Here is a 13212-nt window from a genome sequence, read left to right as displayed (position 1 = left end):
GTTCACTGCTTAAGGAGCCATTAGGAACCCTTATACCACTCATTGACAGAATCAATATGATGATTGTGTTGCACTGTACTTAGCTGCAGGAAATCTTAGTGTGGAAAGAAAGAAAACAATTCTTGAAGCCACAAATGTAAATAGTAGATCACTGCCAGTGGCATTACTGCTATGTCCCGTTAGAACCTACAGGTATGATGTGCATGGCTGCATGTAGTCCCATGGTATGTGTATGCAATCAAGGGTGACAAAGTCATGGCTGCTATGTAAGGCAATGAGTAAGAGTTGTTACCCTGTAAAAGGAATTCCTATAAGCAGAATACTGATTGTTATCAAAAAGAGCTAACATTTAAGTGATTTTTCGAGGAAAAATAATACCATTGTTCTTTTAATATTAACTGGGGAATGGTAAAACATGTATTTTTTTTTTAGTTTCCTGGGGAAAACCTAAAATAAATGATATGTTTGCCCATCCCCAGGTTAATGATAAAATGAGGGTATGACTTGATGCCATTATAAAGCTATTGGCCTAATAAGGATGTGCTATGCTTCCTTATTTGGTGTTAGGCAACTGCCACTCTGCCTTGCCAGAAGTTACCAGGTAAGTTAGTCCTTCTTAACAAATGCTTGTTAGAGCGAGCTGGTTGGATGCAAATTGATTTGTTTATCCCTATTAGTGAATGCACAGATATCTTGTGCAACTCATAATGTTCTCTTGTATAGGTCACAAATGTCAAACAAGGTAACTGTTTCTGATCTAGTCCACTAAATCACAACAGCTAATGCCTTCTATTCTATTTATAAGTTTCCCAACAATAGATATTACTCCCATGGATTACACTAAGCAGCCGCTGAATTATGTTAGCAGGGGATGAATATTTGGCAAAAGCTAGCTCAAAGCCTGCACTCTGCTGTGTAATACTGCAGCAATTAACACCGGTCTATAATGAATCACACATTGGTTGGTTCTGGGAATCTGGAGCTCTTAACATTTTATTATTTCAAAGAAATAGATAAATTGCTTTATCATTTTTGGAATGCAGTATAATTCCAAGAATGTGCCTCATGCCACAATATTGAAAATGCAAATGTATGTTATAAACTACACTACACACAAAAAAATAAAAAATAAAAAATAGAAGACATACTGGTGTCACCTATGTACTGTAGGATGAAAAAGTGAATAAATTACAAGACTGCCTGAATAGAATTACAAATACTTTGGCAGGTAATGGGAATTATTTACTAAAGGAAAATCCACTTTGCACTGCAAGTAAAGTAAGTAAAGTAAAGTCGCTGTAGATCCGAAAGGGACATGCAAGAAAAATAAAAAAGCAGCATTTTAGCTTGCACATGATTGGATGATAAAATCAGCAGAGCTTCCACTCATTTCAAATCTACCCCTTAGATTTAGAGCGACTGCACTTCCAAGTGCACTTTCAGTGCAAAGTGGATTTGCCTTTTTCGTAAATAACCCCCAATGTGTTTATCTGTTAGCCTGGAACGCTAATGAAGCTGAGATTCTTACAGCAGATGCTGATCTCCTTAGGGTTATGCTAGTTGCCTGGCTATCATGCTAATTTAACAGCTTCAGTGCTGTCTGCAAAACACTGCAAGTGAAGACAGAGTTTCTGATCTGCATGCTTGTTCCAGTTTAGTAACTTATTGCGTTAACATGACAACAAGACAACCAGTATTATCAGAAACTGAGGTCAGAAATAGCAGCTTCCATATTTCTCACAGCCCAGTATCAGGTACAACTTCACAGGGATTTTCCATGTGTACACAATAATGTAGAATAACGTTCCACCAGAAGCTTTTCATCACATTAATATTTCATGGAGTCCACTTTGAAATCCTTGATTAGTAGTATTCATTAGGGGGACTTAGATAAAAGTGTAATAACAGAGTACATTTCACTCCACCACCATGGTGCGTTTCACAGGCTTTTCCTAGAATGGAAAAAAAGAAATAAAATACGGTCATCAAACACATTTTTTGGCAGTTGTCAGCACGTAGATGTGTTTCCAATGAGTTTATCTAAATTGTGCTTGCACAGAACAGCTGAGCATAACATTTTCCGTTTGCTCACCTTCTACTTGTCTAAACAGTTAAGTAGAAGTGTTCATATCACCAGGAGCTGAGCGATGTGTGTAAATGTAAAGATGTCCCCTCATATTGTACTGTGTCCAATTATGATATATGCTCAGATCAAGCATATGTGTGTCAGTGAATCTTCTGATAACGCAGCTAACCAAACAGATAAAATAAGTGCTCAGCCTACTGGAGCCTTAGTATGCTTACAAAAATAAGCTGAACAGAACACTAAAACCTCATACACACTATCAGTTTTTTCTGCTGAGTTTTTCCTTCAGATTTACCAAAACCATATAATATGATGTCAAACCTTAGGAGTTTCAATCTGTATGCAATCATGCAGGCCCTTGTATTACATGGTTTTGGTAAATCTGAAGGAAAAAATCAGCAGAAAATCTGATAGTGTGTATGGGGCATCACATTCGCATTCATACATCAGCTCCAGTGATTTCCTAGTTCTTCTAGAATCATAGATATGTCTTTCATGGTGAAAATGCCAATAATTACCCTCATCCAAACACACATACGCACTCACACAACAATATTTTGTCTATATCCCAGCGTATATATTTCCTTATGGGCTGTTTTCACTGTTAGATCGCCACTGCATAGATGCATAAATCCCCCAACAACTAAAATTAATATTGAACTGAAGGCAAACATTTTTTGTTCTATGGAAAACACAAAACTAGATAGTGAGCATCTGGGAGTAGAGCTACTATCACACAAGGTGTCAAAAAATATTGTAAAAGGTCTACTGCGCTACTTAATCTTAAATATCGAAATAAACAAATAGTCATTCAAGCAGCCAGAACAAAAAATTGCGGCTGGGTTCTGCCCCCATGCGTCGTGACGCTCGCAGGGAACGGAATCCGGAACACACAGAGTATCAGGAGGATCTGGCTGCCGGACACGGTGGGAGTACATTGCGGGATCCTGGGGGAAAGGTAAGTAACCTCTTCCTGGATCCTGTTATGCGATCCCAAATGTGGCTCTGGGTTACCGCCAATGGTACTGAAATTTCACCCCGAGCCACACTCAGTAATAACACCAGGGAGGTTAATTATGAACACGGCTACATCCCAAGTTATAAGAAGGTGTGCATACTTATGCAACTACATTATTTTAGTTTCTTATTTTTACTTTTTTTACCCCCTAAAATAATTCAGTTTGTTTTTCAACTGAGTTGTAGAGTTTATAGGTCACATTAAAGGTGGAAAAAGTTCTGAAATGATTTATCTTTGTCTCATTTTTCTCTACATCACAGAAACCTGACATTTTAACAGGGGTGTGTAGACTTTTTATATCCACTGTGTATATATATATATATATATATATATATATATATATATATATATATATATATATATATATATATGGGTTCCCTTTAAATAATATGTGTGAAATCAAATCCTTTAAAAAGTACCTAGTGCTCTGTGATTATAAATTGCAATGAAATATCTACACATTACAATTAAATCAAATTTTAATGAGTGGCCGCGTGTCTTGTTAAACTCCCTTCCACAAAAAAGTTTAATCCCTATTGTGGGGTCACCAGTACGATATTTGTAAATTAAAACAATATCCCCTCTCTAGCGTCTCTTCTCCAGAAAGAATAGGTTCAGTGCTCGCAACCTTTCTTCATAACTTTTGTCCTCCAGACCCTTTATTAGCTTTGTTGCCCTTCTTTGTACTCTCTCCATTTCCAGTACATCCTTCCTGAGGACTGGTGCCCAGAACTGGACAGCATACTCCAGGTGCGGCCGGACCAGAATCTTGTAGCGTGGGATAATTATCGCTTTATCCCTGGGGTTAATCCCTTTTTTAATGCATGCCAACATTCAAATGGTTTTATGTAAAGTGACAGGTGCACTTTTAAAACCAAAAATTATAAAAAAAAAAAAAAATGACAATATAAATGACCAGTTTGGGTTACGTGAAAAAAGTCCTTAAATTAATAATCAGTCCATATATAAGAAAGTAGGTGATGGGTGCTCCTTAATCATGCATGTCACAAATTCATGTTTGTACTGGGCATTCCTCTCAAGGGGGTATCTTGCATTCACAGCTTAAAGCGGGAGTCCGCCGGGAGTCCGCATTTTTTTTTTTTTAAAAGCCAGCAGCTACAAATACTGCAGCTGCTGACTTTTAAAATAGTGACACTTACCTGTCCAGGGCGCCCGCGATGTCGGCACCCGAAGCCGATCTCTCGATCGTCTCTCGGGTGCTGCCACCGCCATCTTGGGTATGGGAATCAGGAAGTGGAGCCTTTCGGCTTCATTTCCCGGTTCCCTACTGCGCATGCGCGAGTCGCGCTGCGCAATAAGGATGGATCCGCTGCCTCTGGGATCTGTGTGTTTCCCAGCAGGCAGCAGGGGACTTTCGGAAAGGGGCGTAATCGACGCCCCTTTCCGCAGAGAGCTATCCCAGAAGTGGGTGCAGAAACCTGTACTGTACAGGTACCTACACCCCCCTCCCCCCTGAAAGGTGCCAATTGTGGCGCCGGAGGGGGGGAGGAATCCAATGAGCGGAAGGTCCACTTTAGGGTGGACCTCCGCTTTAAACTGCTCTAAAGCAGGACCCAGATCCACATTTATATATGTCTTTTCCTCTCCTTCCTCCTTTAAGATGTCAACCCCTTCGTCTCATCCACCAGCTCTTTCAACTCCTATTCGGACAAGCCAGCGTTCCATTACCGCTCCGGTCAATGCATTTCGTCACTATGTAACATCTTCAGAAGTCAGATTTCTATAGACCTTATGTAATGATGAAACGTGTCAAGTTTGAACGCATGGTGCGTAGTTTTTCTGGCAGGTGGGATGCAGGGTGGAGTCCAGCGGATCACCGCTTCATTTTTTGCACTAATGGGATGCCCTATGTTTTTCAACTTTCATGTATGCTACCAGAAACGGATATATTTTTAAATAAAACCTAAAGCATTTTACACTATGAGGATCCCATTCTTCTCTTTCTTTATAATCCACAAATAATTTTGCCATTGGAGCCATTGGTGATGCTGCCATGAGTAGAGAACACTGGCGAGCAGTTTGGAGGATACCCTGTTTTTTTGAATGACCCCAAGTGTTTTTTGACTACTTTTATTATATGTCAAGAGGGTCAACTCCATATGGTGAGTGGGGATCTATATCACACACGTGGTGAAGTGGTGGCACTAAAGAGGATGTTGGAGCTGAAAATAGCACAAGGCACTTTAACTCAGCTGAAAGAATTTGGCATATTGATTATCACCAATATTTGGGACTGAGCACTTTCATTATTTTTCATTATTTCTTTTTATTGCAATTGTTTTATAATATTATCATTTATTATCAGTTACAATTATGATTTTTGTTTGAGAATTACATATTGGCACTATTGTGTACTATATAATTATACTATTTTATTTAATTGTTTTGCATTTTCAAGTGCTTTTTACACACACGGAGCAATGTAAATGGTCTGCGCTGTCTCTGGGACCTGTGTGTGTCCCAGCAGACAGCGCGGTGGGACGGGAAGAGGCATAGACTCCTGTGGGAGTCTATGCCCGGAAGTGGGTGGAAATACCTGTCTTAGACAAGTATCTGCACCCCCTCCCCCTGAAACGTCCCAAATGTGACACCGGAGGGGGGGGTTACGAAAAGCAGAGGTTCAACTTTTGTGTGAACCTCCGCTTTAATTGGTTTGGAACAGCAGCTTTTTGCACTATTGGTGCCAGTGTGTTTTATTTATCTTGTTCCGCCATGTGCCAAAAAAGTTTCAGTGATATTATTCCTCCACCAATTATGCACTCACCAGTTATATGTAGTATTGGTATAAATAGTATTAACCCCTCTATTAAATCCCTATTGCAAACCATCTACCAGGCTTCATCTTGTTTGTGGCACAAACTTCCTCTTAAAACTCCAAAAGCTTCATAAAAAAGCTCACATTAGTGATATTCCTTAGCTACTGACAACTTTTTTTATCATTTCCCACTTTTTGACGGCCAATTGAGTGATCTGCAACTGCAATCGTCCATCAGTAAGGAGGGTACTGGTGAATGTTTGGAGTTGCAGACCAAACTCTTTTTAGTGCATAGTGAGATGGGGTTCAAGCACACGTTATATTTGCACTTGTCAGGTTTATTTTTATTTTTTTGCCATCTTTGTCCATTGGGAAGATTTCCCTTAACATCCTGTCCTATAGGCATAACATGAATTGAGAGGAAATCCCTACAGAAGTAATTTCTGGTTGTCTCCAGGGTTTCCAGAACTAGTGCTCATCTATTCCTGTTCTGATGACCACTCAAAATTTATTTTACTTTCACTTTAAATTGATAACTAGCACCAGGATAGTTAGAGAGGGCGAATCTCCCTAATTGGGACAAATACAGCAATAAAAACCTGACAGGTTTTCTAAACCATCTCCTCCCTATCCACAACTAAAATAAAAAAAATGTGTTGCTGTCACTTTAAGCTAAAAGGCAAGTATATGTAACTAAATTAGGTCTTTATGGAGCTGGTTTACTAATGATATAGACAATGTACACTTTACAAAATGAATGTTCATGAATAAGATGAAGGTGTATTCACTCAAAAATCCTAACCATGTGCAAGGAAGATACATTGATTGGATGATTGAAGTAAAAAAAAAAACTTGACTTTATTCACTTAGCTATGTAACTTTATAAGGAAAAACAGCTGAGCTTTGTTCCTTTGGTAAATCATCCTCACCGAGCGCATATGTGGTGTTAGTATGTAAGCTAGTAAAATAAATCGTAGTAAATCTAACTTTGTGCCCACAGGTTGTTTGACACACGCTACAGCATTCGAGAAAATGGACAACTCCTGACCATTCTCAGTGTGGAGGAAGGAGACGATGGTGTATACTGCTGCGTGGCTAAAAATGGTGTGGGAGACCCCGCCGAAAGCTGTGGGGCTTTACAAGTGAAAATGAGTAAGTGTTAATGATAATAAAAATGAGTACACTTTGTGCCAACAGTTGTTCTCTCCTTGAAACTCAATTAAGCAAGCCTGTCAAATTTTGTCAGATTCTTTTAAAACATCTGATGTAAATCCAGCTTTGAGATTTGTGTGTTTAAATATATTGGACCCTTATATTCACTTTACTGGTAGTTATCAACAGTACCTTTTATGAATCTGTTTACATTTTTATAGTATTATCTAGTCAGCTTAAAAAAAAAAAAAAACATGTCATGGTGCATGTTTCCTATATAATTCCCTCTTCTAAATATATTAAATTAAATATAAACTTAAAGTGCATCTACACTCAAAAACAAAAATTAATATATTGCATCTTACCAGTTTTAAGATGTTTTAAGAGTTTTAAGATTTTAAGATTTTAAGTTTTAAGTTTTAAGATGTTTTAAGATTTAAGAGTTTTAAGTTTTAAGATGTGATTCATTTTTCTTTTTGGCCTTTTTTCCTTTCTTTTCACTTGGTGATCCTGCCAGTGACACACTTCGTGCCTTTATGCTTAACTAGAATGAAACACCTTGTACGACCTCCACTCCTAATCTCCATAACATTGAGGGGAGAGTTTTTTAATCCACAGATACATCTTGGAACAATGCTAACTGATTAAAGTGTAGTAGTAGTAAAGTTAAAGCTCACTTTTAGGATAATCTTATTTTATTTTATTTTTTGTTTCCCTTTTATTGGTTAAACTAGATTAACTTGTGTCTTTTGGTATGTTTTGTACCTATGGAACAGATAAAATAAAATAAAAACTTCAAAAGTATATTTAACAGTTCAAAAAGGATTAAATAAGAGAATTTTATTTTTAGGCCCCTTTTACACGGGCGATTGGGTCCGTCAGTCAGTTTTTTAGGCAGACCAGACTGGATCATTCAATGCCCTCTATGGAGTGGTGGGTGTCAACGGATACATGTGCGATGATATCTGATCTTATCCACTAAAAACAGATACATGGGGAATCTGTTCCCCATCCATCTGGCGGATCGGATGACCATTGGATGTAAATGGACAGGTGGTCCATTTACATCAGATCGCCCATAGAAGAAGATGCAGAGCGGACATGGACCTGTTATCTGCCTGCTCAGCAGGGATCAGAGGAGAGATCCTCCTCTGAGCAGGCGGATCTGTTGGCAGACTACACCAGTGTGAAAAGGGCCTTAAGCCCCGTACATACGATCGGAACCGATGTTCGATGACAGGCTGTTTTCAGTAAATCCAACAATGTGTATGCTCCATCGGACAATTGTCGTCAGACTTTCCACCAACAAATGTTGGCTAGAAGGTTTTAAAATTTTCCGTGGACAAATGGGTGTTGTCGGATTTTCCGAGCGTGTGTACACAAGTCCGTCGGACAAAAGTCAAAAGTACAAACACACATGCTTGGAAGCAAGGATGAGCCAGACGTGTGCAGATGAAATATGAAGACAGTAATTTTCTCTTCAAATGATTGCTTAATAGAATTAATATTCACACATAATATTGTATGTATATTCTGAACTACTTTAGTAAATCAGCCTCACTCTGTACCATAACCTAAAGACAAGATTAAAAAGGCTGCAGCCTGGAACATGGTGGTGGGGGGAGGCAACCATCCAGTTTACCTCTAGTATGCATCGCACTCCTCCCTGTCACCATTGTCAGGGCTTCCTTCTTTCCCCTGGTCTTCCTTCCGGGTCCGTGGACTCTGGTGGTATGAGTGGCTACTATAATGGCACTCCTGTCCATGCACACGGGAGCTACCAGCTGCAACACTGTGGTCGGGTATGGTATGACTTCACCAGGTGCATCCACTGTGAATATCTCCTAAACACAGCAAGTTTAGGATATATTCACTGTACCTAGCAGTAAGCCTTTTTTATAGACTTACCTGTAGGTACAAATTTTAAAAAAATGACTTTACTTCCACTTTAAAGCCAGATGGGCACAATAATTATTGATTCTGTTTGTATAGCTTGAGGTCTAATATTTCAATTAATAAGTTAAAGAGGAAGTAAACTCTCCTACTCTGATGTTTCTTTTCATTTAGTCCATTATAATAAGTAATTATCAAACTATAGCCACTGTAATCCAGCCCAAATTGCAAATTACTTACTGTTTAAAGAAACTTTTAAAAACGTGTTTCCAGGGGTAAGGCAACGCCATCTTAAGTATTGTTTTCTGAGTCCACAGTGGAGTGTATTTTTGCCCTTACATTGAGCACTTCCTGTACTGTTAACCAAGCCTCCTTCTCAATCCAACATTTCTATGGCAACCCTGCTTTCCTGCTCATAGCTGACTTATTTTATTTCACAATATTTACTTGTCCCAATTATCTAGTGTTTGCCTATGTCAGTCTTATCATCTTCAGCTGATAAGACTGCAGTAATGCTGTCCGATGCCTTTTTTTGCACTCCATGTGATGTCACATGGTCACATGGGTTGTAGTAGAAAGCTCTGAGTGATTATGCAGTCTTGTGGGATTTCAGCATTGTGCCGTAGGAAGTCCTTATAATGGATAGACAAGCACACAGAGTGTATTGTAAATCATGGGAGATATGGGCATGCTCAGTGACATCATTCTAAAGAACAAAAAGGATTACAACAATACTATGCAAGTATGGAGATAGCTACAAGCAGTGTTCATTAGGGGTTTTTTATGCTGATTCACATGGGACAAAGTTGTGGGGTAGAGTTTACAACCACTTTAAGCCTTGCATACACTATGCAATTTTTGGCCTGGTGAAAACGATGAGGTCCTCGACCCCACATGGAATCAGCGTCATGTAGGTGACCTGTGTAGCTCGGAGGAAGAGGTGGTGGTCGCACAGAGCCACCAGCACAGCAGAAGAGGGAGCAGGGTGCAAAAGTGGAGCTCCCATCCCCTAGACAGTACGTCTGCTACTGCCCAATGCATCAAGGGACCGAGCACACCAAAGCCAGGACCAATGAGTTCCCTAGCGTGGCAGTTCTTCAGACAATGTGCTGATGACAAGACACGAGTGGTTTGCACACTGTGCAATCAGAGCCTGAAGCGAGGCATAAACGTTCTCAACCTTAGCACAACCTGCATGACCAGGTATCTAAGTGCAAAACATGAGCTGCAGTGGAGTAGACACCTCAAAAACCAAGAAAGGTCTCTGGCTCCTCCTGCTTCCTCTTCTGCTGCCGTCTCGGCCTCTTCATCCACCTCTGTAGTGACAGTGGCACCTGCCAACCTGCAAACAGAGGATGTGCCAGCAACACTACCACCTGGGTCACCAACCATCTCCACAATGTCCCATGGAGGCGTTCAGCTCTCTATCTCCCAAACACTGGAGCGGAGGAAGTACCCCCCTACCCACCTGCGATCCCTGGTACTGAATGCCAGCATTTCAAAATTGCTGGCCTTTGAAATGCTGTCAATCCGTCTGGTGGAGTTTTAAAAGCCTGATGGCATTGGCTGTCCCACAGTACGTAGTGCTCAGCCACCACTACTTTTCCAGGTGAGCCATCCCTTCCCTGCACAACCAAGTGGGAGACAAAATCAGGTGTGTACTGCGCAACGCCATCTGTGGCAAAGTCCACCTAACTACAGATACGTGGACCAGTAAGCACAGTCAGGGACGTTATATCTCCCTAACAGGACACTGGGTAAATGCAGTGGTGGCTGGGCCTGAGGTGGATAGCAGTTTGGTGCAGAGGATTGCAGGGCGCTTCAGTTTGCCTCCTGTTGCTAACTCCTCCTACTCCGCTTCCTCATCCTCTACCGCCTCCTCATCCGGTCAGCATAACACCTTCACCACCAACTTCAGCACAGCCAGGGGTAAACAACAGCAGGCAGTTTTAAAACTTTCCTGGTTGGGGGAAAAAGCTCACACCGCGCAGGAGTTGTGGAGTGACATGGAACAACAGACCGATGAGTGGTTGGTGGCAGCGAGCCTCAAGCCCGGCCTGGTGGTGTGCGATAATGGGCAAAATCTCGTATCAGCTCTGGGCCTAGCCGGTTTGACGCACATCCCTTGCCTGGCGCATGTGCTGAAGTTGGTGGTCCAGAGGTTCCTTAAAAATTACCCCCATATGCCAGAGCTGCTGCAGAAAGTGCGGGAAATCTGTGCGCACTTTCGTCATTCTCACCCTGCTGCTGCTTGCCTGGCAGCGCTGTAGCATAACTTCCCTTCCCACTCACCGCCTCATATGTGACGTGCCCACAAGGTGGAACTCCACCGTGCACATGCTGGCCAGACTGTGCGAGCAGCAGCAGGCGATAGTGGAGTTTCAGCTGCAGCATGCACATGTGAGTCGCTGCTCTGCAGAACAGCACCACTTCACCACCAATAACTGGGCCTCCATGCGTGACCTGTGTGCCTTGTTGCACTGTTTCGAGTACTCCACCAACATGGCCAGTGCCGATGACGCCGTTCTCAGCATTACTATCCCAGTTTTATGCCTCCTTGAAAAAACGCTGAGGGCGATAATGGAAGAGGATGTGGCACAGGAGGAGGAGGAAGAGGGATAATTTCTAATGCCACGTACACACGAGCGGACTGTATGGCGTACTTAGTCCGTCATACAATCCGACGGACAGTCCGTCATACTTTCGACTGAACGGTCTTGACCACACACCGATGCACAAACAGTCCGTCGAAAGCTTGCGCGATGACGTGTACAGCACGTACGACGGGACTAGAAATAGGAAGTCCAATACACAGCAAAGCACCCTGCCGCCGTGTAAATCCTTTCTGAGCATGCGCCTTTCTTAGTCCGTCGAACTAGCCTACTGACGAGCGGATTGTCCGCTGAAACCAAAGTACGACGGACAGAATTTCGAAAGATCCGAAATACTTAGTACGCCAGACTGCACGCTGAAAAAGTCCGCTGAAGCCCACACACGAGCGGACTGTCCGCTGAAATGTGTTTCGACGGACTAAGTACGCCATACAGTCCGCCCGTGTGTACGCGGCCTAAGGCTTTCAGGGCATTCATTCACAAGTGGCTCCGAGGGTGGATTTCTGCACCAACAAACACCAGGTACACAATTGTCCAGCAAGGGCACAGTTCTGGAGGGTGACGAGGTGGGGGAGGAGGAGATGGAGGAGGAGGAACCATGTTGGCACCCAGACCAGCTCATGGCCATCACTGGTGTGTGGCTGAGGGGGATACAGAGGACACAGACGATACATCCCCCACAGAGGACAGCTTTTCGTTTCCTCAGGGCATCCTGGCACACATGAGCGATTACATGCTGCAGTGTCTCCGCAACGACCGCCGAGTTGCCCACATTCTAACTGGTGCAGATTACTGGGTGGGCACGCTGCTGGATCCCCGTTACAAGGACAACGTACCGTCCTTAATTCCCTCACTGGAGCGTGATGGTAAGATGCGCGAGTACAAGTGCACATGGACACAGACAAACAGCTATTCCTTCAGTATAACGCAAGATGATCTCAACACGCCAAATCCACTCATGATTACAACTTATATCAAACCAGAAATGCCATTTGTGCAATTGTCTGACCACACTGCTCACTGCCTTACATGCTGAGTCAAACTCCTCCACTTGACTCCATCTTCTACATAAACTAGTCCGGGAGTCAGTCTTCTTTCCAATCCCCACTGGAGTGGTGGAACCAGGAGGACACCGAGGACCCCCCCCTTGGCTGGAAGTTGTATCCATTCTTACAAGTCTCGTGTGACCCTCTGTAGTGGGGGGTCATGTCTTTCTGGTAAGCGGCAAATTTTATCACATGTTGGTGGTGGATTGAACATTTTTTTTCCCATTGGATTAAGTGGCGGATTTTTTATGAATATTGTGGCTTATTTTCGGAGGACTTCATTCACAGCCTTGTAACAATTAGTTTTGTGGTTCATGTATACGGACTCACTGTTCAAACATTGGGTGTCTTTGTCCCATCCTCTTTTATGTTGATATAGGTTTATATAACGGAAATTTATATTGTAAGGGTTAAGCTCTACGCTTTGAGTTTCTTTATGTGTGTTTTATATCACGCACGTTATAGGTATACACTGATTTACATATGGTCGCTATACTTTGTTTACTATTTATTTAAATTTTTTGCACAATCAGTTGTTTGTATAAGTTAAGCGCGGCTTAGTATTTTTCATCAACAAGTGCACGTTGGTAGACGTGCTGCTGGTGCTATTCCCACCTGACAGCAGGGGC

The 13212-nt window shown here is 42.0% G+C and overlaps 1 protein-coding gene across 1 annotated transcript in view; it reads left to right on the top strand.

Moving 5' to 3' along the window:
• MUSK (muscle associated receptor tyrosine kinase) overlaps positions 1-13212 on the top strand; it is a 308402-nt gene that overhangs the window by 98496 nt on the left and 196694 nt on the right. Inside the window, exon 3 of the mRNA XM_077475264.1 lies at positions 6881-7032. Within this exon, the coding sequence (XP_077331390.1) occupies positions 6881-7032 (152 nt within the window). The remainder of the gene's footprint in view (positions 1-6880; positions 7033-13212) is intronic.

The sequence above is a fragment of the Lithobates pipiens genome, unplaced genomic scaffold, assembly GCF_037356315.1.
Source record: "Lithobates pipiens isolate NorthernLeopardFrog02 unplaced genomic scaffold, aLitPip1_a1.2 Scaffold_13, whole genome shotgun sequence".
NCBI lineage: Eukaryota > Metazoa > Chordata > Amphibia > Anura > Ranidae > Lithobates > Lithobates pipiens.
The sequence above is the reverse complement of the archived record's forward strand: the minus strand, read 5'-3'. Positions and strand labels throughout refer to the sequence as shown.